We start from the raw sequence: 25352 nt of genomic DNA, 5'->3' as shown, positions 1-25352 counted from the left end.
TGAACTAAATTAAATAAATTTCTTGATATCAAAATGTATATGTGGATATACACTTGAGAGAGTAGTGAATGCACATAGTCTAAGCAAATCACCATGGTGCAATAAGCGCGAACTAATTCGTTACTTGTTGGAGGCTGAGCGATTTCAGGATTTGATGTTTATATTATCGTCAGTCACGAGTTGGTTGCACGAGCATAGGGTGACGCATACTTACAGTATTTGAGCCAATTGATGTGATGAGTCGACATCAAGGTGCCAAACGACTCCGTTAAATGTCATTTTTTCATGGTTGAAGAAACATGTGGTGTTGACGACTCACCCTCCTCATAACTTTAGCATTTTCAATAGTTGGAGATGCTTTTATGGAGTATATAATTATTCCTATCATCGTCTTATCTTTTTTTTTTTCCAATTCATATTCTATTCAAAACACTTCATAATACATGCCTAATTGCCTAGAAGAGAAAAAGGAACATACATTGCATGTACTACCTCAAACTTTTTTTTTGAGCATATATGTATTTTTTTTGAGTTTATTACCTCAAACTTTATTTGTTTTTTAGCATGTGTATTTTTTTGAGCATAATAAAGTTTATAAGTTAGATTTTAATATTTTTTCCGTCAAAACTCAAATTTAACTAAATTTATACGTAATGTTTTTGAGTTTTATTGTATTTTTTTAGAGCTTAATGTTTAAGTGAATAAACTTAGAAACTTTATAGTGAAACTCATAAACTTTAAAACAAAACTCAAAAACTTTATTATAAAATGCTCAGAAATTACAGAATTGGAGGTAGTACATCAGATTTATAATCCTCTTACTGTTACCTAAAACGTGGGAGTAAGCTAACTAAACCGAACTATACATGGACCCCGAATTCATGACTCCATGACACAATCCACCTTCCATTTCATAAACGGAGTGCAAACACTTTCTCGGTTTAATTTTACTAGAGACGGTCCATTCTTAATTTAATAATAAAAGTCAATAAATAAAAGGCTAAATTATCAATTACTCCCTTTTATAATGCACTTTTTCAAAATTACTCCCTTTTAAAAAAAAAATTAAAAATTACACCCATAAAATTGTAAAATTTTTGAAATTGCTCCCAAATTCCTATATTTCTACTTTTATGACGAAAATGCCCTTGATTTATTTTCTTCTCCTTTTTCTCCTCATTGTCTCCCTATTTTCTATTCTCCTTTTATCTTAATCCCTATACACCTTTCAACCACAACAATCACCGTCTTTCACCGTCAACCACCACAATCACCCAGTCTCTCTAAACTCAACCTTTGAATGATGAAATGAAACTCAACAACATATCTAATAACAAAATAATCAACAAATTAGCCGAATTAAACGATAGGAACCAAGTAATAAAACAAATAAGCAAGAGAAGGGTAGAGAAGACAAAGAAGAATGGAAAATTGGAAATTAAGGAGAGAAAGAAGAATGAAAAAATAATATGAGAATCAAGGGCATTTTCGTCCTAAATGTACAAAAATAGGGATTTGGGAGCAATTTAAAAATTTCAGCAATTTTCTGGGTGTAATTTTTAAACTTTTTTTTAAAAGGGAGTAAGTTTGAAAAAGTATACTATAAAAGGGAGTAATTGATAATTTATCCTAAATAAAATCACAAAAGTTGTATTATCATATCATATTTAAAAGAAAAAATTATCAATTTAAAAAAAAAAAAAAATAGTAGTTGTTTGATTGATATAGGAAATGTAAATTTACATGAAATGATTATTTAAACAACACAAAACAAAAGAAATAACTTATCAGTGAGCAGTGAGAGAGCAACATCTAAAAACATTGCACAATCTGCTAGGGTTAGGGTTTTGATTTGGGCGAAATCTCAAAAATCGAATTCACATCACTAATTCGTAAAATTGATAGGAAAGTATGAGTAGCGATCGCGCTCAATCTTCGCCTCGCAGAGGTTCCGATGATCGGAGCTCCCGTCACAAGGTCCATCTTTACCTTAATTTATAACGCTCCTTATTTACTAATTATTATTATTATTATTATTATTATTATTATTATTATTATTATTATTATTTTTTTTGTTGTGATTGTCTAAGTTTTCAAGTAGATTTAACTATGTAGATCGAGCATTTCCAGATAAGTTAATTTCACTGTGAATCTATGATACTTAGCTGAAGTACATTTTTCCCAGTGTGCCAATTATTGTGTAAGACGGTCTTATAATTGAGCCGGTTTAGGTTTCAGGAATAAGTTTCTAGCTTGAATACTTAGCTCACCTCAGTTACTCACTGTCAGCTCGTCTCATATAAGTCTTGCTATTTTAGTGAAATCATTTGTAGGTAAGACGGGATGCGGTTGTTAAGATCTTAGAGCGAGTTTTTACTGAGGTTGGGGTTATTATTTAGTGTTTTGGAGATATATTGACAAAATGTTATATACACAGCATAGGTCGAGGGAGCTAGATTATGATGCGCCAAGGACTAGGGATCGGGAGCATAATCGTGAATCGGATAGGGATAGGCGAAAGGATCGAGACTATCATCGTAGGGATCATAGAGACAAAAATGGCGGCGATGAAAGGGGAAGAGATTCTGGTGGCCGTGACTATGACAGGTAGTTTTTTGATTCTAAAGGCCGTGACTATGTACTATGCTAGATATACTTATTGCTTTATATGGAAAAGCAGCCTAAAGCTGTTCCTTTTAGTCACTGCTTGCTGCTGCTGTGTTATGCTCTCTACAGCAGTTAAGTTCAGTTCTAATTTTTTTTTTTTTGCCTCTTTCGTTAATTAGAATATTAATATACTATGTTTGCAGGCCAAGTGATAGAGAAAGGAGGCATAGAGGTAGGTCTCGTTCTCGTTCGCCAAGTCATACTAAGAGGTGAGTAATTTTTGTTCCGGAGTCTACGTTTTGCTACTGGTTACATCAGCTTTCTTTCTTTCTTTCTTTCTTTCTTTCTTTCTTTCTTTCTTTCTTTATTTGTAATATTTGGCGTCCAACTGTGCCTGCTGCAATGGCACTTATCAAGGCAATCATAAAATGGGTGGTCTTACAAGAGCCTTCCGATCATGGATTTGAAAGAAGAGCTGACTTTTTTTCCCCTCCCACCTACTTGAGGGGTTATCAAGGCAATGACAAACTGTCATGATATTTTATAATGTGTTTACATGCAGCAAGAGGACAAGTGGCTTTGACATGGGACCTCCAGCAGCGCCCTTGCTTCCTAATGCTCCAGTAACAGGTTTTCTTTGATCTCTCTACGACTTGTTCGCATAACCAAACATCTTAATTTGCTGGTCGCCTCATGCGTTTGTGTGTAAAGTAACATTTTTTTTTATTATGTTGCTTTGTTTGCACATGTCTATAGTCAACTTATTGAAACTGAGAATTGTTGTCATGTTGTTGGCTGTGTGTGTGGTTCCTAGTTTTTGTTGGTACTTACCATGTGGGTAAGAAGGCAATATTGGGTTTACTTGTCCAACTGTGCTACCATGGAGCATTGTAGATATTATATTGAAGGAGAACGTTGAGTGCAAGGCTTAGCTGGATCTTGTCCACCTTCAACCGACAACTATTATCTCTTGGTAGCTTCAAAAGTTCACCAGCTTTTTCCATGTTGAAAGCTATCTCTTGTTTTTTTGTGGGATTGGTCTTGTTATGTAGGTATGACATAGGTTTTACCCCTGATACTCTAAATGTAGCTATGTAGCTAATATTTCTCATTTAACAAAAAAAGCTGTCTCCTGGTCACTTTGTAACAGAATGAGGTGATAATGGATTGTGTTAAGCTGCCTTATTATACGTTTTATTTATATAGATCCAATGTCTGGCCTGCCTCAGCTGGTGCCAGGACTACTACAGAATATGTTTGGTGGGGCATCAACTCAGGTGTGTACTGATGATTTTCACACTTGCTTTTTTTTTTTTACATGTATTGTTTTTGTATATTGCGATAGACTTATTTATGTGTTTCTTTCTTTTTGGTTTAATTAGCTCTCGATGATGCCTGCACACACTATGACTCAGCAGGTGAGCTTGATAGTAAGGAATATCTTTCCTTTCTTTTGATTATACAAGTTTTGAATTGTTCTGTTTTCTCCTTTTCAAATTTCTTGTGTTCTGCAGGCTACTAGGCATGCTCGCCGAGTTTATGTGGGCGGGCTTCCTCCTTCAGCAAATGAGCAGGTAGCTTGTTATATCCTGCCTTTTCTTAATTAGCTTCTATAGTACATAAAATTATTTATCCTGAGCTATGCATTGTTAGGGTTTGCTTTTTTCTGTCGATGTATACTTCGGATGGAAATAGCCAACCCCCCCGGGTAAAATAAGGTTAGAAAAAAAAAAGTTAAGGGAAGTTTTGGTACAATGGCCAAGTTCGAGCTACAAAATAATGTGGGTCGGTTATCTTGAAACGTCAAAAGGATATTATTGAATGAGCTACAACAGTTAAAAAGGAAGATGTGAGACGAAGAATATCAAAGGGAAATAGAAACAAAAACAAAGAGAGCAATAAAGAGCAAACATCAATGTAAAAATGTGAGAGTTGAGACAAAGAGAAAGAAAGGAAGATGAGACAACAACAACAACATTACCCCAGTGCCTCAATGGCTCCCGCAAATTGAGGGGTAAGGGGGGGTCGGATGTACGCAACCTTACCCTTGTGTTAGAAACACAAAGAGGCTGTTTCCGAATGACCCAAGATGAAAATTGCGTCGAGAACTGCATCGAAGGACTGCTACTTCACAACAGAAAGAAGCGCATCCACTTTAGTAAGCCATTTTGCTTTACTCGATCATAATCCAGAACCAAAGAGTAATGAGTCTTTGACTCCATTGGAAATATGGAGCTAAAAAAAAGGAAGATGAGAAAAGAAAAAAAAAATGAGAGGATGGAAATAAATTTGACCACGTTGGGGAGTGAAGCTTCCGATTAATAAGCTCATAAAAAATGTGGAAAAGAACAAAGCCTTGATTTTTCCTTATTCATCATTGTTATTTATAACTATGGTTAATTTTCCTTCTTTTCCGGCTGTAGTTAAGTTATCGATGGTTGGATATTGATGTGCTGGTATCTACTAGCAGTCGCCCATCTTAGTGATATCTGATATGTCTTTCATCATTGTAAATTTACTACCCCGTGCCTCAAAATATGGCTTCTGTCGATGAAGCCCATCTTTTTTTGATCTTGAAATATGAATGACCCACACTGTCTCCCCTTAAGAAGCCTGTCTATTTTACGATAACTAGTTGAGTATACACCTTTCATTTCTTTTTTAAAGGATCATTAAATAACAGAGCATGCTTCAAGGGTGGTTAGGTGGTATGATTCTGACAGAATGGGCAATTGCTTACTAACTTGGAAGTCTTTTTTTTTTTATTTTCTCAGCTTTGTTTTTCTCATCACCTTCATATGATTTCCTAATCTTATTGGTGCAGACAATTGCGACTTTCTTCAGCAGGGTTATGACCGCAGTTGGTGGAAATGCTGCTGGACCTGGTCTGTTAGGTTTCATTGTTTGAATGTGATTCATTTAGCGGAAGTTCTCTTTTATAGGAATAATGTTTCTTTTTAACTCGTAATTCCCCCATTGCAGGCGATGCAGTTGTCAATGTGTATATCAATCATGAAAAGAAGTTTGCCTTTGTAGAAATGCGGACTGTTGAAGAAGCTAGTAATGCTATGGCCTTGGATGGTGTTTCCTTTGAGGCAATTTTCTCTGACTTTCTATCTTGATCACTCCTCACTCTCTATTATCTATTTTATTTTATTTTTCTGTTGTTGTACTATGCTCACAAAATAATTTTAATCTACCTGATTGCACTTAACCAAGTCAATATGACCTGACCCTCCTTCACTTAATTCAAACCAACCAAAATTCCGAGACTTCCTGTTCAATTTTATGAAGTAAACACACTTTAAATACCATCTCAATGGTAAGTGCTGAAACTCTATTTGAATTTTGAAGGATATTGGGTGATGATGTGGAGGGAGAGGGAGAGTATGAGTAGCCTATGGTCTCATAACCAGTTACCAAGTATCAAATTCCGTTGTTTTTAATATAAAAACTCACCATTCCAAAAGCTCCTCCTATCCCTTTGTATTTAGTGTGTGCAATCTTAGATTACTGCTTGATGCTTGGTGTGGTAAGTGAAATGGATTTCAACATAGGCTAGTTAGTCTTTTGCACCCCCTCGGGTGTATTCGGCTATTTTATGAAAATATGACTTCGTTTGCTAAAAATGGAGTGTTTAATTTTCACAACGATGTCGGTCAGAGTAATGATTGTTTCATAAAGGACATGACTTAACTTTAAAAAGCACGCCTCAGCCTCTCATGCGAAACGCCTAGGTATATCTTAATTGAGCCTTAAGTTGAGGCGCAACTAGCAAGGTGCATATTACAATAATATTTATCCTTTAGTTGCTCTATTATGCCCTCCTCTTTGTCACATCTCCTACAAGTTTTATTTTGAAAATACAAATTTATTAGCAAAAACAGTGAGACTCGGATCTATGTGGTGTGCGCCTTGCATATACATAGTGTGTAAATCTAAATTTGCTTTAAATTTTATCATCTTTATTTGCTAAGCTGTCTAATATCCCAATCTAAAAAAAGCCGTTCATTTATGCACGGGATTTACACTAGTAGAGTTAATAACAAAAAGATTATCTCATTCAATAGCTAAAAGGTTAAAACCCTAAATTTTTGCTGCAATTATGCTTTCTCTAAGAGCGAGAGTTTCAGCTAAAATTTTTTTTCACCCATGGACGGTTCTAAAGGATGATTCATGTCAGCCGACCCCAAATCATTTTGGGATTAAGGCTCTGATGTTGTTGTTGTAACAAAGGAAAGATTTGCAAGGAAAACTCCCTCCCTTTCCCTCTTTCTCCCTCACCTCCATTTTTGTATCCAAACTAAGGGTTAATTTTTAAAGGAGCAGGAAGCATAGAAGTGATGAGAGTCCATGGCAATGAGATGCAACTTGAGACTCTAAAGCTTATGAAATGGATTAGTTGGTCTTTTTTCTTTTTTTTTTTTTTTTTAACATTATTGATTATTGCTATCTTCTTAACAGAACCTTTTTGTATAGTAATTAGACTTGTACTGGGCATTGACATTTCGTATTCTAGTTCTGTTTTTCATTCCTCTTTTCTTTTTCAAAAATTGTAAAATTAAGAATTGCTAGCCAGTTCCCGTGCTTTTGAAAATTCTAGAAATGGCTTTCATGGACAATCTATACATGGCTGATACTTTTGCAATAAAATTTTACAAGTTACCTTTTTGTTCTATTCAGCCTGTCCAAGTTGTATCCCATTTGTTTCTTGTGGTGTATGATGCAGTGATTGATGTGATGAGGGTCAGAACTGCATCTCATTTGATCAACAGCTTATATGTACTTTTTGTTCATTTTAGGGGGTTTCTGTGAGGGTGAAGAGACCTACTGATTATAATCCTGCACTAGCCGCAGCCCTTGGACCAAGTCTTCCAAATCCCAATCTCAATCTATCTGCCGTGGGTATCGTACCAGGGTAAGTTCTATGCTCATGGTATTTAAAGTACATGGTAACATGGATGGCACCACATGGTTAGCATACATATATATTAACACTGAGGGATTGGAAACAACAGTGCACCTACTGCATGAAAGAAGAATAGTTTTTTATGTATCTGAGTGATATTGAGATAGCTCTGCTCATTTTTCTCTTCTTTTGCCTGAAGTTACTGATATTTTCATTCTTGTTCTGCCAGTACCTTGATTTTTTAAATTTGCTTGTCAGAGCTGTGGCTGGAGCGGAAGGACCTGACCGAATTTTTGTTGGTGGAATACCGTACTACTTCACTGAAGTACAGATGAGAGAGTTGCTGGAGTCTTTTGGGTACACATGTAACCCCATTTCAACTGTGTGTTGTCACTTTCGAGTGCACAGTCTAGTTTTGTCAAACTTATCACACTTTTCTTACTTTCGGCTTCATTATGAGGCAGATTGCCTGTATTTATGTTTGCTACTTGTTTAATTACAGACCTTTGAAAGCATTTGATCTTGTGAAGGATAGAGAATCAGGAAATTCCAAGGGCTATGGTTTTTGTGTTTACCAGGTTAGTCTAGTATTTTTTTTGCTTACGACCAAGGTCTATGCGTAGCCAAGTATTCTGAGTGTACTGAGATCGGCAATTTCATTTCACTGTTGACGTAGGAGCTCCAAGGAATATTGTAGAAACCTCAAGTTAATTTGTATGGCTGTCTTGTGTGATTAATTGTTTTATCACAGGATCCAGCAGTGACTGATGTTGCCTGTGATGCACTAAACGGCTTGAAAATGGGAGATAAAACTTTAACTGTACGAAGAGCTGCTATCAGGTTTGTTTAAAGTTTAAACTAGAACATTCTCAATTGGTATTGACTTCCTTAAGGGCGTTGGTTTATGGTTGAAGTCTATTGGTTTGACTACTGTTCTAAATCGAATTGACCCCACACTAAATCCAAGGGGCAAGACCCAAAGTTGATTATAATTTAATATCAGTTTCCAGGGTGATCAGCAGAATCAATATACTCTAGTTACAGAACGCTAGCCTAACCTCCGAATAAGAATAAAGTGAATTTGTTGGGATCTCACCATGAGCGGGACAGCACATGAAGAATAGTTGAGTGGTCGTGGAAAGTGCGCATGTTGACTTGACGGAAGTCATTTATAGGGATAGAATTGTGAATTTTGACGAGGAGCTTGAGAGAGTTGGAGTCAAAGGTAGGAGGAAGTCTGGAAGGTGGATTCTTAATAAAAGTAATGATAGTTTGAGTAAATATACTTTATTGGTGTATAAAATGTGTACGGATTTAGAGGGAAGTTTGGAGGCAAGAATTAGTCACTTTATGATAAACTAGTATAGATCCCGCGCGACTACGCGGTATATATAGAGTTTTATTTTTTAGGGTATTATTTAAATCGGTACCTTATTAATATTTAATATTTCACTCCATTTTATTTTGATATAAAAAAAATTGAAATAGAAAACTAATCAAAGAGAATTGAGTAAAATTATGAAATATATATTTTTATGAATAATTTTTTTACCATAAAACTACGGGTTTCATTTTATAATTTTCTCCATTTTTTTAATGAATTTTTTTCGTTACGAACCGAATAGTATCTGTTAAGTTATTTTCTAAAGTAATCATTATTGCATGGTGAAAAATTTAGCAACATACATCTATTGTTTAATACCAATTTTATTTTATTACAATGAAAAAAATTAGAGTTAAAAGCATTTGTTGCCATTATAAAAGTCATTTTTTTCTAAAACCGCCATTCTATAATTCTTTTTTCTATAATCGCCACTATAAACTATAAATTTCTTAGGTAATTGCTATTTGTAGTATTTTTTACCTGTTATTGCGGGTTGCAAGTTAATCTTTTTAATTATAATTCAATAACTACCAAAACAAATACAATTCAATATGAAAGAAATTTTGTATAAATAATTATATTTTGAAATTGGTTCACTTTACATTTCATGACATTTTCACTTTGTATAACTTTTTTTTTTTTTTTTTTTTTTTTTGTGTATACTATAAAAGCTTGCATGGGTAAAAATTTTACCATTTGAGTTATGTCTCGCATTGTAATATAGTCTTTTTCCACAAACTAAATTCTTCAAGTTATTTATATTTGAACTTGAGCGTTTATAAATTTAAATACATTCACGATTTCATCAAGCCTAGTTGAGCATTACCTCATTTAATACTGGACTCGACACCTAAATTTCAAACCTCGCCAAAACTTAATTTGAATGATTTATTATTATATTTTTTTCAACATTTTTTAATATCTAATTTATAATGATCTTACTATTATATATACATAAATAAAAATTATGTTAAGCAATTGTCATCATAGTATTAGAGTAAGTTTTGTCCTACAAATTTCGTAAACAATTTGACCATTTACATTTTAAATAAATATTTGGGTTATACTCGTATTATAAGTAATTAATTTTGAAATTTAAATAAGACATGGATTGACCCGACTGTAGTAGGTTAAAAGGTTATCAAATGACATTTGTGACTAAATTATGTTTGAAGAGTAGCAACATTAGAAAAAATAGTTTAATAGTGGCAGTTTTAGAAAAAAATTGATTTTAGAATGGCATCAAATGCTTTTAACTCAAAAAAATTATAATTTTGAATTTAATTGAAAGATTAGAGTATAATTATAATTATAATAAGATTATATTTTAAGGAAAAGATAATAGTTTTATTAAAAGAAAGTTTTAATTGTTTCCTTATTAGGTTGGATGCATTTTGGAGGGAAAACTAAGAGAATTTTTATTCTCTTAGTAGTAAGGGGGATTTTTTTATGAATGAAATCTTGCAGGGGCTTCTACTCGTTCGCCAATTTCTATCCTTGCTTCCGTTAGCTTAGCAGTCATACCAGGGTACTTGGAGATGCCTCTCTCTCCATTAGCTTAAGCGATGGCCTTTAAAAAGACGTTTGTTGTTATATGGAATTGCTACAGACTTGAAATTTTTTTTTCATACAAGTAGATTGCTAAAAACAAACTCCCAGTCTCCCATACTACATACTACAGAACAATCGTAAAGTTTGATTGAGCAAAGTTAGTTGAGGCTATTAAGCTATAATGAAAGCAAGGATAAAGCTTCTGGATAATGGGTTTGAATTTTATGTCTCGACTAGAAAGAATCCCGCGCTTGGCGCGGTAAGTTTGTATATACGAAATATATCTTTAACTTTAAAGCTTATATTTCTTAATTATTAAAATAACAATTTGTTTTCACATTCCACTTACTTTGCTAAATAGCTAATTGTATATATTTCTCAAAAAACTTTGTTAAAACTTTGTTCTTTGTGCAGTAACATTTTGTGTATAACTTGTTGTATATTTAAAAATATTAGAACAACAATAAAGTATAAAGAGTGTATTTTGAATACATTAGCATATAATTCTATAGTGATATAGTTTTTAACGCTTCTCTAATTTTTTTTCAAATAGAAATTAAAATTTAAAGGGTAATTTTGAAAAGTTTCTTACATTTGAAATGTAGGGAGTAAATCTTATTACATTTTATTTCTACTTTTTTATCTAATAGTTATATGTTATGATTAAAATCATCCCGCAAAAAATACGGCGTATAAGTTTTAAGTGACACGTTTCTAATTTCCTTATGATAAATACACATTTCTAATTCATGAACTCCATTTTTTATATGTGTCATTCTTAATTTTCAAGACCCTCAATTCTCTTTTCAAATCTCACAAAGTATGAGTAAATATTATAAAATGTTCACTCTTATTAAAGCAATTTTCATGACAAATCTAATGATAATAATTTTCTTAGTTTTTCTCGAAGTACTTTTTTATAAAACTGAAAATTCAAGCATATCTCGTAAAATGAAGACATTACATAATAAAAAAATGGAGATAATAATATTATTTAATAAGTAATTATTGATGATTATTTAAAAGCTATATATATATTTATTAGTACTTGTAATTGATACATTTAATACATTATACGAGTATTTAATTTTGATGTTGTATTAAATGCTGAGCATGACACATGGCGTATCCACATCACTTCAACCCAACTTTATATATAGATATAAGATAGATATATAAACGTGGGTTGCTCAAAGTTTTTGGGAGTGTGTTTGCCTATTGGTAGTACAAATTTGGTAAATTTTAGCTATTTGACATCCAACTATCCAAGTAATGCAGCATTTATTCACATTGTCATAAGCAATACAGAATGTGGGCACATTAGGTAGTTTCTCACGAATTTGTTACAGACCGTTGATGTTTCTATACTGTCGTTGATGTCAATTCTCTGAATCTTGTTAAATTTCATTTTTGTGCAGCAATGGACAGGCAAAAGCTGAGCATGAAAATCTCTTGGCACATGCACAACAGGTAGCTATGCAGGTAATAAGTCTTGACAATCTAGAGTTTTGAGTTTCATTTGTTGATGAAATGATCTAATATTGGAGTTCAATTATTACTGCAGAAAATGGCTTTACAAGCTGGCGGTTTGGACCTTTTTGGAGGGGCTTTCACCAATCTGGGGCCTACAGTTACTCCAACTAAAATTCTTTGCTTGAATCAGGTATCTAAGATTGGCATTGAGATTTGCTGGTTCCATATTTTGTGCCAGTTAGCTCACCCCTGTACATTTTTTTCCGCCTATTTTATTGACAAGGTCGTGACGGTTGATGAATTAAGAGATGACAACGAGTATGAGGAGATTTTAGAAGATATGAGGGATGAATGTGCGAAATTTGGTGAGTGCGTTTGGTGCAAGGTCGTTTTGCTATTCTTATTTATTTCTGAATTTCTACTCTACCGTTTTACGCTTGTGTTTTAAATTAAGTAAACTTGTTCTCTTGGCAAACCCTTCTAATTTCTATGTTGTTCATTCAAATTTATCGAAGACCCGTAGAAGATTTAGTGTCGTGGGGCTGACATGGAGTTTTTATTTTTATTTCATGCTTTGGTTTTCTCATTGGTCTTTGGTAGTCATTTATTGAATCTGAATCTTGAATTTATGTAGAAGTTTGTTTTCAGTAGTCAAGCCTGAAATATGATCTTTCTGTGAGTCATTTCTTGTTATGTAAAGCTGTTAGCTGTCCTATCTACAGTTCTACACAGTTAATTGAAACTAAAGATTAGCGCGGGGCCTGCTGTGGAGTTTTTATTTGTTTCGTGCTTTGGTTGTCTCATGGTCATTGTTGGTCATTTATCAAGATCTAAACCCTGAATTTATGTTGAAGTTTGTTTTCAGTTGTCAAGGTAGTATTCTGATCTTTCTGTGTCACTGTCTTGTTGTAAAGTTGTCGATGTATTTACACAATTAACTGAAGCTGAACGTTTAAACTAACTAGTAACTTTTTTTTGTTTGCTTAGGAGTATTGGTGAATATCATTATTCCTCGACCAAATACAGAAGGCGAGCTTCTCCCTGGTGTTGGAAAGGTAGCGGTCCATATTGGTTTATGTTACACCTTACAAGGCTTTTTGTTGAGAACATTCAATTTATAGAACGAGCACCATCCCATCTATACAGCTTCTGTTTGAATTAGCCAGAATCATTACCATACCTGACGTAAAGAATTTACATGTATAGATACCACATTACCCTTGCCATTATGTGAGTTATTCATGGATTGTATAATAAGTTCACCTTTTATTTTACTAGCTATAGAAAGGTGCCAATTATTTTGGGATAGGCCAAAATAACAATGTGAATGACATGAATGTGAAGGAGGGACTACTAAACTTGACAAATTGCATAAGCATGGATTTAGGTTAGTTTATTTTTGGTGACATGCATGTATTTAGCTAGTACAGAGTTAGCCAACAAGAAGCATTGAGAGGATGAATTAGATGTATAATGCAGTAAGTGCATATACTGGAATTTATATGAAATGTACGTGTTGTAGCTGAGAGCTGAAGTCAACCTGAGTGTGTGAGGTCTCTCTGTCATTTGAGTGAGAGTGTGTTTGTACTCTGGTTCTCGTGTTGGAACTAATTGGTAATTGGTGAGTGAGTTTGCAAGGTTCTTAAACTTTGCTGTTCTGAGACTATTTTAATCTGAATATTTGTTCCTTGAAAGATAATGGCCCTGCACACAGTTTAAGAAAGTTTCTTTGGATAAACCTCCCGTATAATTTTCAGGCAATTTGTGTAGCATTTCCTATGTTTATCTAAAAATCTAGCTCTGCTGCATGTGTTGGTTGTGATGCGGTGTCAGGTGATGTGATTATTTTGTGAGAAAAAGTTTCACTGGAGTAACATGGGGGAAATGTAGTAAATAAATTTGATGGCTCTTCCTGTGTCCAATGTTATGTGACTTGTTTCCCTGAAGGTGTTCCTGGAGTATGCCGATACTATGGCCAGTGCTAGTGCAAAGAGTATGCTCGGAGGCCGGAAATTCGGTGGCAACACCGTGACAGCTGATTACTATCCAGAAGATAAATTTTATGATGCTGATTACAGTGCGTGAAATGGTTTAATTTGTCTGTTTTACATGTAACATACATGTATATAGGTAACACTTTGATTTACCTATTTTCTATTGATTTTTTTTTTTCTGTAGTGGTGTTCCGAAAATATTGTATTGTTAGCACCAGCTTGTTACTTGATTGTAATTAGTAAATGCTGTAGCAGTTGCATCCCTTTGGTTTTATAATGCACTCGTGTATGAAATTTCTTATTCGTTGCCACAGACCCCTTGCAACCTTATTGGACATGCAAACTCAACCTAACAGCACATGAAATAGGAGGCAAAGGAACTGATTTGATGCTTATTTTCAGGCTTACTAGTAATACCTCAGGACGTACTAGTAATAGTAATACCATACGGTAAAATACAACAAAATCAGTGATTTAACAAAAACTTTTAACAATTTTTGCCAATTGCTTGGGGCGAGTGGAGCCCAGCCCTCTAGTTATGCTGTATGCTGGGGGCATGTTCTTATTTAGGTGGACATGTCTTCGATAAACATATGCCTTCCAACGGGAGAGAGGTAGGGGCTACGTTAGAGTTGTCGTAAAATGCAAATCAGAATATTAGGAAACGAAATATAATCATTTAGAGCGTTACGGCATGGTGCCTTGGTGATAACTTTGGGCTGTAGGTTGTGTGATCGAATTGTGCCCAATGTTGAAATAATCTTATTCATGATGGCTATAACTTGTGCCTACGACATCTACACCCCTTACTAAAATATGAGCAAGCCAAGTTACTGTTCACAATGAACAGTACTCAGACGCATCACTTTGACAACTCTGCTCACCAAACGCTGCGCTTCAGTTGCCCTAATATCTATACGCCCCACTTGCTCTCTGCACTTCTCTCGCTTCTCCCTCACAAGTCACACCCTTTTAGTGCAATTCTTCTTTCCTCCTTTACTATCTCCTTCATTAATCAAACCTTCTTCTTCACCTCAAACTAATTCACCTATGGCGACCCGACTGGATCTTGATGCTAACCCGACTGGTCGTTGATTATGATCTATTATGGTGTTTGTAGTGGTGGAACGTATCGTATATTTCATTAATGGGGTTTGATTCACCATATTTTGTGTGATGATTCATTTATCGTTTTCCAAATCAGGTATTATTTCCATGCTTCTACTTTAGAGTTATTTCCTCCTCCTCCCACGCGCCTTGTTACTATGTTGCTGAAATTATAAATTGGTAAATAGTAAGAAACCTATTTATATCGGCAAATATGGTCACATCGTCATCAAATATCCTCTTGCAAGGTTTAATTTTTAAGTTTATTTTGTAAACTGTTTGTATAAAGCTTAGGGTTTGGATTGGATTTTTTATGGGTGTTTTTTATTTTGCTTGCCCAAATCTGTTAATTGTGGTTTTTCTATTCCTGTTAATGACAAGCACATCTCAAGCACTGTCAAGCAACATTTTTTTTCCATTTTCATTTTCGAGGGTTTACTGTGTTATTCTTGAAGTTCATCTTTTGTTTGTATAATATACATTTTTTGAGAATGTTTGTTAAATGAATTAGGTTAATTTTGTTGATGATTTTCTATCAAAGATTCAAATTCTTTTCCCAACTTTTGATTGAAACTAGGTGAGTTGGTAGTTACCAAAGTGCATTTTGTGGAATCTTAAGGCACCAAAGATTTAAATTTCCTAACAGAATGAAAAAAAGCATGTGAGTTGGTATTGTTCTTTTTTAGCACGCGACTCATGGATTTCGAACTAATCTCCTGTCCTTTTTTGGAGATTACCATCATTTAGGCCTGGTTATTCACCTCTCATGTCTCAAACATTTATTAAATTATCATCACACTTTACATGGAGAGAGTCACAGTAATGCACACATTTTAATTTTGGCCATTTGGGTCGGGTCATACACTTGACCAGGTGCTGATCAACTTCGGACTCTCTGCGGATGTGAGAGGTTTCTACCGGTTGTTCGCACAGTTCTGCCTGTAGATAGAAGATTTGAGCATATAGTTTTGTCGTGTAATGCTACCTCTGAGTCTGGTTTTGTCACTGCTGTTAACTGACTACCTTGAAACCTATGGCGTTGTGATCTTTTTATTAAAGTGAGAAATAGCTGTTCTGTTGGGATATGTACTCTTTTTGAATCAAAGTAGGTATATATCACCTACATTATCTTGAAATTCTTAGGGTAGGTATATACTACTCTGTATTACTATGACTAAACTGTCTCTGAAGTTGATGCGTAATATGTAGGATTTAAAGAGTTAGTTGAAGCACCTGTTGTTCCAGCTGACTTGTAATTCATCCAGTAATCCTTTTTAGTAGACATGTCTTATGTGCTTGTGTCTTTTGCATTGTTTAGCAGCATTTGGGCATGTACATTTGTTACATCTTTTCACTATTAGTTTAGTGCTTAAGGCTTAAGAAGGTGCTAAAAAACCAAAACAAAGAAATTCTGGGAATGTCAATTTGACAACAATGAATAAGACTTTTGTAAACCTCTCTGACCATTAAAATTTGACAAATGAACAATACTTTGAGTACACAATGCAATATATTGCCTATTCTAAATTCAAAACTTAAGCTAGAGTCTATGAGGAGCATGGGGTAAAGTTTTACTACTTTCGGAATTTTTAGTCACGAGTATAGTATATTTACTCACATTATATTCACATTAGTAAAAGGAAAAATTAAGTTTTAATTAATAGGTTTGTGGACTTTTCCTGACGAAGTTCGCAAGTTACAAGTTACTAAAACCAACGTTATCTCAATTTCACGTACTATCTAAGCACCGGACTTGCAGGAGTCTAATCGTCAGATGTAGGATAAAGTAGCATAATTTTTGTCTGTGTCTTAAATGAACCTTAGTTTTTGTTTTAGAGAGTGTTGATTATCTAAGGGCTAAGTTGAATAGTGTGAAGATAGAAAAATGAGTTCCTAATTACTTATTAATATTGTGTTGATGTTAAGATTTATATCGAGTTTCAAAATGTAAGTAGTGTAAGTTGCTCTTATAAAAATTGACAAGTGGCTATCCATAATATTCAAATTTGATGTTTTAAAGCAATTGAAAGCTTAAAAACTTAAAAGAGTCGAAGACCCAACATTATAGATCGATGACGGTAATAATATGTTAATAGCAAGTGGATACCCATTACCAATCATGGTTTCAACCCGGGAACTGGAAAGAGACTGCTTGTTGGTTTTTATTTGTAAGCTAAAGTAACATCGAGTAATGTAATATGTGTGTTGAATGAATGTCGTACCGTCTTTTATGCCAATCAATGCACTAGGACTATACCTGCCTCTGTCTACCCCACACTTATTTCTATGTCTTATGTCGCCTCTCGCATGTCATTGTGTAAATTTGAAGATTTTTTATTCTGTTTTATACGGAAATGGCTAATTTGGTACTTACTTGGAAGTTGGACCTTACCTGGGTTGGTTGGGTGTCACAAACACTTTTCTTAACCAGCGGACCCATGTCCGACATCGATACTCATGGGAGTACCATCTAATTCTTCCTGAATTATCCGGATACCTTTTACAAGTTCCGAACAATCCTTTGAGTAAAATAAAATAGCAAACTCTAAGGATCCTTCATTTCCATCTAATTTTTTCCTTAAAACAATAATGAAGTTCATCAGAATTGACATAATTGAAAATGTAATAGAACAAATCAACAAGTAAGCTGCCCAGGATAGATAATAGGTAGCCAGATTGTCGAAACCAAAGACTGTTAATAACCTTGACTTTTAGAAGTCGTGCTATGTTTAATATTTCGACTTCTTATGGTAATAAAGGGACTAAAAAATATGGTGATGTCGCAGTTGTTAACAATAATTTTTACGATTTCCAGCCTCCAATCTCAAACCAACTCAATGGCACTTAATTTCTTCTATTCCCATATGCTTTATTCAAAATTGTTTAGACCTCATCAGAAAGTATACAACACACACTATTTGTTTTGATTACCTCTTTAATATTAGTTGCTTGGTCTTTCTTCAATTTGAACGTTATGACTTTGAGTTGAATAATCTTGTTTCGGAAATTTTGACATCTATGTGCTACCCATGCATTAATGTTGTAGGCATTGAGCTCAATAATGTTGACTGAGACTTTTGCGACCCTCTATAATATCTTTGCTTTCTTTTGTTGTCCCTAAAATTCTCGAGCATTGCGTAATTGGGCCTTTGCCTCTTTGCATTACAGGTAATGGCAGTATATGTCTACTCTCAATTGCTCAAAGCATTTCAGATGCCAAATTGTGCAGATATGTCTTGTTCTCCAGTGAGAGCAACTGCTATTGGGGCAATTCTGAAAGTTCTTGATGTAAGCTCTTTTTAGAATGAATGGGTCCTTCGAGAAATCACCTCTCCATATCACATACACTTGACCCCCTTTACCTGCCACAACGAGAGGCTTTGGGATACTGATATATAGATGGTGTTGGTTGTTCTATGCTGTGCTGAAAAGTATCTACATCGTGGTTGAAGAGTTTTCAAATTGTGTCATTTATTAAGAAATTTTTCCTAGCAGTACTTACATTTTTATTTTGCCATATGCAAGAATCATATAGATGTAGATGAATTGACCAGTCTCTAACGATCTTAGATTGTCTTTTTTATACAAGTCCAAATGTGGAAGCTCAAACTTGGGTAAATTGCCGATAACTATGACAACTTGGCAAATAGGTTATTGGGGTTTGGATCAGGATAGTTCAAGTACATATAATTTTGGATACATTTGCATTTGAGGCATGTTGAATTGTTGATCCTTTTGGGTTATAGTGTATTGTTGTTGTTGTTGTTGTTGTTCTTGTTCTTCTTTGAGTCAGATCAGATTAATTCTTGCTTGTATTTTTAAGTTGTTTTGGTAGGTACAGTTCCAATTTTTTTATTAGATATTTTTTTTAGGTAAAAACAGTTGACCATTTAACGACACCCTTATCATTATTTGTACGACTAAATCTTTTCAGGTATAGACTTATGACCTTTCTATGTTTAAGGCATAGAAACATTGCCTTGATATGTTTTAAGGCACAGAAACAAGACGTTTCTATGCCTATGAAGAACTCTACTGTACAAATCCGTCCTTGTCACACACAATACGTATTGTGTCCATATTTGTTTATATATTTTTCTCGAGACTCCGTATTGAAGAAGAAGAGTTTCTGTAAATGTGAGGATGCCTATATTTTGAAGTTGAGATTTTATTTTTGTAATGGGAAATATTTTTGTTTATACTGAGCAGGAACTTGACATCACTGCTCTCTATATTAAGCTTCGTGCTACTGGTGGAAACAAGACAAGGACTCATGGTCCTGAGTCTGCCCTTGGAACTCTGGCTCGTTCTGGAATGAAAATTGGGCGCACCGGTAATTTATGCGTCCCTCTTTTGATGTTTTTATTATATTCGTAGTTTGGATGAATCATGGTTAATATTAAGTGTGGAGCTCAACTATTTGTGTCTTTCTTATAGAATGGCGGCATGGTAATGAAGGTTCATCGTTGCGTTAAAGTTATGAGTTAAACGAAATAGTAGAGCTTGTGATAAAATGGGGAGAGCGACTCAACAGAACCATGATTTTTAGTTTGGCCTGAAACATTTCCATTCCTGGAATAAGATTGATTTTCCGAAAGAAGAGAAAATTTAGACTTAAAAGTTTAAACTTTTTAGCAGTCCTTAAGGAAAAGACTTATCAACTACTAGGTTGCCTGGTATGGTCAAATGGGGCAAATGTTATCGTGACTTGGGATTATGATATTTCTGGTCGGTTGGAGGAAGTATAAATATATGTAGAGATTTTTAAAATGTTTGATTTAGCATACTGAATGAAGAGTTTACTTTATTTCTGGATTATATAGATCTGACACCATCTAAATACCATTTTTTTTGAGGCAGTAGATTCTGTTGATCATGAGTTTTTAGATAAGAACTTGACCTGATATAATGATTAAAGTAATGCTTAAAGTAGAGATCAACACGTGTAAAATAGTGAAGTAATGTAATGCTTACAATAAGAACTTGACCTGATATAATGATTTGTCTATGTGAATTTCGGAAAATGCAAGCAGGAAGTTTTAGTAAGTCTTGCATAGAATCGGCTTACAACAAGACTTGAGTCCTTTTGGTGGATTTCTTTGGAAACTGATTTGGTGGGTTGCGATTAGTATTTGTTTGAAATGATGTTTTGCCATGACTGTGAGCAAAAAGTCTTAATTGAAGTAAAGGGAAAGACACTAGATTTTTTTTTTTTTCGGTACAAAAAGACACTAGATTATTGAAATGTTATTAAATCCTGTTAACATGTTTGTTGAAGTGCTTTTGAGAGTTCCACATCAATTGTGTTGACTTGGGGATTTTAATATAATGATATACGGAGTACTAACGAAAATGTCAAAGTGGCCAGGTATGCTGCAAGTTACCCATAGTGCGTAAGGGAGACGAGATTACTACGTAAGAGATACGAGGATGCCGAAGTTGATGTAGAAGCCACGAAGAAAATGGGAGAAAGATTCAGGGATTGAGCCAGCAAAATTGCGGTAACAAATATCACGATTTATAGTTGTATGTTTAATTGGGTTGTAATGTAGCCAATAACACAAGAACTACAACATTTGATGTAATTCAAATAAGATGGAATTGAGTTATCTACAGAAAATTTACCTACGGTTATTGATATTGAAAGCCAAAATGTTGGTTTTTTCCAAGCCATGATAAAAATCATGGGCCTTCCTTTGCGTTTACTCTCATTCGATCACTCAAAAAAGGAACCTTAACAGCGCATGTTTTTTTTTTTTGTAGTCTTTCATGACCTCACTACGATCAAAGATAAAACTACGTTGGTATAACTATCTTGGGGTACGCGCGCCGTACAACAACTAGTATTACACAAATGTCCTATGGCTAGTTGAGTTGTTGGACATATTATTACTACACAAATGTCACACTTGGTTTGATAATAAGGACCCCACATACAAAAATACAAATTTAACACAAATTGTTGAGTAAGAGGGTCTTTTACTATAAGACCAACCTACTAATAAAAGCCCAAATAAATTACACTCAAAAAAAAAAAAAAAAAAAAAAAACAAACTACTTGCTGTAGTCTGCAACTTCCCAACTAGATAACCAACGAGAGCACCTCTTCATAGTTCTACACTTATTATACACCAGTAACACCACCATTAACAATACCAATTTTTGGTTTTAATAAGACAACTAGGGAGATTGTATTATACACTTTGAATTTTAAATGACAAATGAGTAGTTAGTTATTCTGACTTTGAATTTGGTGGGTTTTAAATTAAAAAATCATGGTTCTAATTTGAAAACTTTGAAGTGATTTTAATTTATCAAAGGTAAAATTAAAATTGAGCACTTTAACTCTAAAACATAAGATTTTAACTTAAAAACATCATGATTGAAGATAAAAATTTTGGAATTAAAACTCAAAGTTTTCAAAATAAAACCATGAGTATTCAAGTTATAACCATAAATTAAACTTTTCAAGTGTTGAATATGAATTAGAAAATTTTGAAACTTTGAAGATCATATCCCAAACCTAATAGATGGTGATTGTTATCGACTCTGATTATTGGCGATCTTCATCTTTCGTTTCAGTTGATTGGTGGGAGCAGAGGGAGAGCCGAAGGAACGTGATGGGAATGATGGTTGTGAAGGCTGGGACGAAGCAGATCGACGAGGCAGTAGCGGAGGCGGTGGTTGTGACTAAGGCGGTGGAGGTGATGAGAAGGTGAAAAGGTAGTGAAGAATTGAAGGATATAGATTTGGCAGTAGGAGAAGAGCGTTATTATTTTGTTTTTAACCTTTCTTTATTTTGGGCTAATTTTTTTATCGCCATTCTTATCTTATAGGACGGTCACCCCATAGGAGAGATTATTCTGAAATTTAATACTTGTCAATCATTTCTTTCCTCTTTCCTTTTCGAAGCTAGTCGGATTTTCTTCTCTCTTTCCTTTTTTAGAATGTTTTATGTGGTCTAAATTTAATTGTATGTGGGGTAGAGGGTTTTGTGTGGTCCAAAATCAATTCTTTATTTCTTGTGCAAAGTAGAAGGGGGAAGAAATGAATTACTAGGAGGGAGTAACTATTACTCCCTCATATTCTATATGATCTTCCACATTTGTTTTGGACCAAAATTTAGTGGAGTGGTAATATGTGGAGGAAAATGAAAGTAGAGAAGAGAATGTGGGGTTGCATCCCCCTTAAACTAAAAGAATAAGAGATCTCAAAGTTTTCCCGCCAAAATGATTTAGGTTATAAATGGGCTTCATAACATCATATATACAACTGGGCCATCCTGATTAATATGACTTATGCTATAAATGGGGTTCATAATATCATATCTACAAGTGCACCATACTGATTAATTTCATACATAAATAGTTCTATACCATTTAAAAAAGAGGATAATATTTTTTTTTTTAATTTGTATAGACATATTAATATGATATTCTTATTTTATTACACACATGAAATTGAACTAATTATATGTACAATGTGGTAGAAATATTTTTACTATTATTATTTTTAAAACTAAACATTACGGCCAAGAACATGTTTTAGGAAACATTTTTTAATTATTTCTATTTTTCTATCTTTTGATACAAACGTACAGGTTGAGAGTATTCATAAATTGTTATTCCTTCTAAAAAGAAAAACTTATGACATATTTTTTCTTACCCTTTAACTTAATATATATCTTTGCTCCATACTATATAAAAACTTAAATTTTGGTTAATTTTTTTAATTGTTTATAAAACGGCTTTAGTAGATATAATGATATAATTAAAAACAATATTTTTTTAAAACAAAGTTAATAAAATAATTTCGATTTCGACAATCTTATACGGAGTAAAAGTGTTAGAACAATCTTTTTTCTAGGTCTTAATACAAAATATTATTAATAGTAAATTTTATAATTAAATTTCAAATGCAGTTAAATACTAATAGTATAATTGTTAAATTCTCTAATATTCCGATCTAAAAAACCGCGCATTTGCGCGGGATCTCTACTAGTGTAATATTAATCACAAATCCCCCTTAAACTAAAAGAATAAGAGATCTCAAAGTTTTCCCGCCAAAATGATTTAGGTTATAAATGGGCTTCATAACATCATATATACAACTGGGCCATCCTGATTAATATGACTTATGCTATAAATGGGGTTCATAATATCATATCTACAAGTGCACCATACTGATTAATTTCATACATAAATAGTTCTATACCATTTAAAAAAGAGGATAATATTTTTTTTTTAATTTGTATAGACATATTAATATGATATTCTTATTTTATTACACACATGAAATTGAACTAATTATATGTACAATGTGGTATAAATATTTTTACTATTATTATTTTTAAAACTAAACATTACGGCCAAGAACATGTTTTAGGAAACATTTTTTAATTATTTCTATTTTTCTATCTTTTGATACAAACGTACAGGTTGAGAGTATTCATAAATTGTTATTCCTTCTAAAAAGAAAAACTTATGACATATTTTTTCTTACCCTTTAACTTAATATATATCTTTGCTCCATACTATATAAAAACTTAAATTTTGGTTAATTTTTTTTAATTGTTTATAAAACGGCTTTAGTAGATATAATGATATAATTAAAAACAATATTTTTTTAAAACAAAGTTAATAAAATAATTTCGATTTCGACAATCTTATACGGAGTAAAAGTGTTAGAACAATCTTTTTTCTAGGTCTTAATACAAAATATTATTAATAGTAAATTTTATAATTAAATTTCAAATGCAGTTAAATACTAATAGTATAATTGTTAAATTCTCTAATATTCCGATCTAAAAAACCGCGCATTTGCGCGGGATCTCTACTAGTGTAATATTAATCACAAATAATAAACAAATAAGGAAAGTGGGAGATCTTTGCGAATATTCCGTTTTAGGAAATGTGGAAGATGTTAGTGAATAAGAGGGAGTAATTGTGAAGATAAATATTCAATTACCTTTTATATTAATAATATACTCCCTCCACATCTATTTGTTCTGTCCATTTACTTTATACACGGTCTTCTAGACAACGTTTTGACCGTCATTTTAAGGTCATTTTAACCACCTATACATTATTTGTTTCGGTTAAAAATAATTTTCTATAAAAGATTTTTATATAGCAAATGTAACTATGTAAATACTATATTATGATCGAATTATTACTCCCTCCTATTTCGAATAACTGTCCCATTTGCCATTTTCGTCTATTCACATAACTGTCCCATTTGCCATATTTGGACATGTTTTTTTGACTTTCCTACCCTTGCTCTTTTCTTTATTTACCACCCCAACCACCCTTAAACCATCATATTCAATACTTTTAATTATTTAACTCTTATAGTCTTACCTTTATACAATACTTTTTATTATTTTAACTCCATTTCTTAATTTTCGTGCCATTGTCCAAATGGGACATTATTCGGAATAGGAGGGAGTATATTTTATGATATATATGGTCAAAGTTTCAATACTTTGACCTCCAAAAAGGTAAATGAATAGAACAAATAGATGTGGAGGGAGTATTAAACAAGCTTAAATAATACTCCGTATTTATAAAAATTGAAAAATACTACATGAATAAAACTCAAGACATATGAAACAGATAACAATCAAGAATTTCAACAAATTTATAGAAACCAATAAACGCCACAATAATCCAATAGAACAAAAATCATCAATTTCTAAGTTATAATTTTCCAGTTAGATTTAAGGAACAACTAGTCTTGCTTGTAACGGGCTAATTCCGTCACAAATTTATGACGGATATCGCCATCACAAATGAGATTTTGTGTTTAAGGAAACGTGCAAGTTGTCCTCGTCATGAACAAATTCATGGAAGATATTGTAAAAGTGGGGTGGGGTCAACCTTATCCAATTTTAGCAACCTTAACGAATACTTCCTCCATTCAACTCCACTCTACCAATATGATTTTTGTACACTATTCACAATTGTGTATTCAATTTCGATTTTCTCTCGATACGTAAGTGGAAATATATTCATGTGGGATCTTGTTTGATTCGTCTTTACGAGTACATTAAAAATATCTAACTTTTATAATTTTTGCAAATACGTAGCTAACGATATTTAGCGCGTAAAACACGCGTTGGCAAACGTGAAAAAAGAAAGTGGTAGAGTGGAGTTGAATGGAGGAAGTATTCCGTATTCAAGTGCTGACTCGGTTCAGAGTCATCACATCAAAGATGTCTACGTTATTATGATAGGAAAACTCCGGATCCGATTCATCTGAATCATCTCCTTTCCCCTAATTGTCCCCATACTCTTCATTGCTCAAAACTAGGCCTGTCACTGTCAGT

The 25352-nt window shown here is 33.5% G+C and overlaps 2 protein-coding genes across 3 annotated transcripts; both read left to right on the top strand.

Moving 5' to 3' along the window:
- The first annotated feature begins 1641 nt into the window (after positions 1-1641).
- On the top strand, positions 1642-14229 carry LOC141642694 (splicing factor U2af large subunit A-like). Of its 2 annotated transcripts, XM_074451567.1 has the most exons (19): positions 1642-1977; positions 2438-2607; positions 2811-2876; positions 3170-3237; positions 3422-3659; positions 3814-3884; positions 3990-4025; positions 4122-4181; positions 5432-5492; positions 5590-5702; positions 7410-7525; positions 7775-7873; positions 8019-8094; positions 8268-8356; positions 11870-11933; positions 12016-12114; positions 12208-12289; positions 12912-12979; positions 13872-14229. In XM_074451567.1, exons 6-19 carry the CDS (start codon positions 3819-3821, stop codon positions 14007-14009), a joined length of 1167 nt encoding a protein of 388 aa, XP_074307668.1. In that variant the 5' UTR covers positions 1642-1977; positions 2438-2607; positions 2811-2876; positions 3170-3237; positions 3422-3659; positions 3814-3818; the 3' UTR covers positions 14010-14229. The 2 variants fall into 2 exon arrangements, with proteins under 2 accessions (XP_074307668.1, XP_074307667.1); XM_074451566.1 differs by lacking the exon at positions 3422-3659 and having other exon boundaries at positions 1659-1977.
- A 592-nt stretch (positions 14230-14821) lies between these two features.
- On the top strand, positions 14822-20687 carry LOC141642693 (uncharacterized). The gene is made up of 4 exons (XM_074451565.1): positions 14822-15122; positions 18194-18313; positions 19235-19358; positions 20394-20687. The coding sequence occupies exons 2-4, from the start codon at positions 18197-18199 to the stop codon at positions 20420-20422; spliced, it is 270 nt and encodes an 89-aa protein (XP_074307666.1). The 5' UTR covers positions 14822-15122; positions 18194-18196; the 3' UTR covers positions 20423-20687.
- The last annotated feature ends 4665 nt before the right edge of the window (positions 20688-25352 follow it).

The sequence above is a fragment of the Silene latifolia genome, chromosome 2 (assembly GCF_048544455.1).
Source record: "Silene latifolia isolate original U9 population chromosome 2, ASM4854445v1, whole genome shotgun sequence".
NCBI classification, from domain to species: Eukaryota; Viridiplantae; Streptophyta; class Magnoliopsida; order Caryophyllales; family Caryophyllaceae; genus Silene; species Silene latifolia.
Note: the sequence above shows the minus strand (reverse complement) of the source record. Positions and strands in the feature narration are given on the sequence as shown.

Bases quoted from the DNA above. Each gene is read 5' to 3' on its own strand.
- LOC141642694 (XM_074451566.1), top strand. From the start codon at position 1,912: ATGAGTAGCGATCGCGCTCAATCTTCGCCTCGCAGAGGTTCCGATGAT. The intron at 2,608-2,810 runs GTAGTTTTTTGA...CTATGTTTGCAG, and splicing joins GGTGGCCGTGACTATGACAG to GCCAAGTGATAGAGAAAGGA. The intron at 5,703-7,409 runs GCAATTTTCTCT...TGTTCATTTTAG, and splicing joins TGGATGGTGTTTCCTTTGAG to GGGGTTTCTGTGAGGGTGAA.
- LOC141642693 (XM_074451565.1), top strand. From the start codon at position 18,197: ATGGCAGTATATGTCTACTCTCAATTGCTCAAAGCATTTCAGATGCCA. The intron at 18,314-19,234 runs GTAAGCTCTTTT...TATACTGAGCAG, and splicing joins CAATTCTGAAAGTTCTTGAT to GAACTTGACATCACTGCTCT. The intron at 19,359-20,393 runs GTAATTTATGCG...CAAAGTGGCCAG, and splicing joins AATGAAAATTGGGCGCACCG to GTATGCTGCAAGTTACCCAT.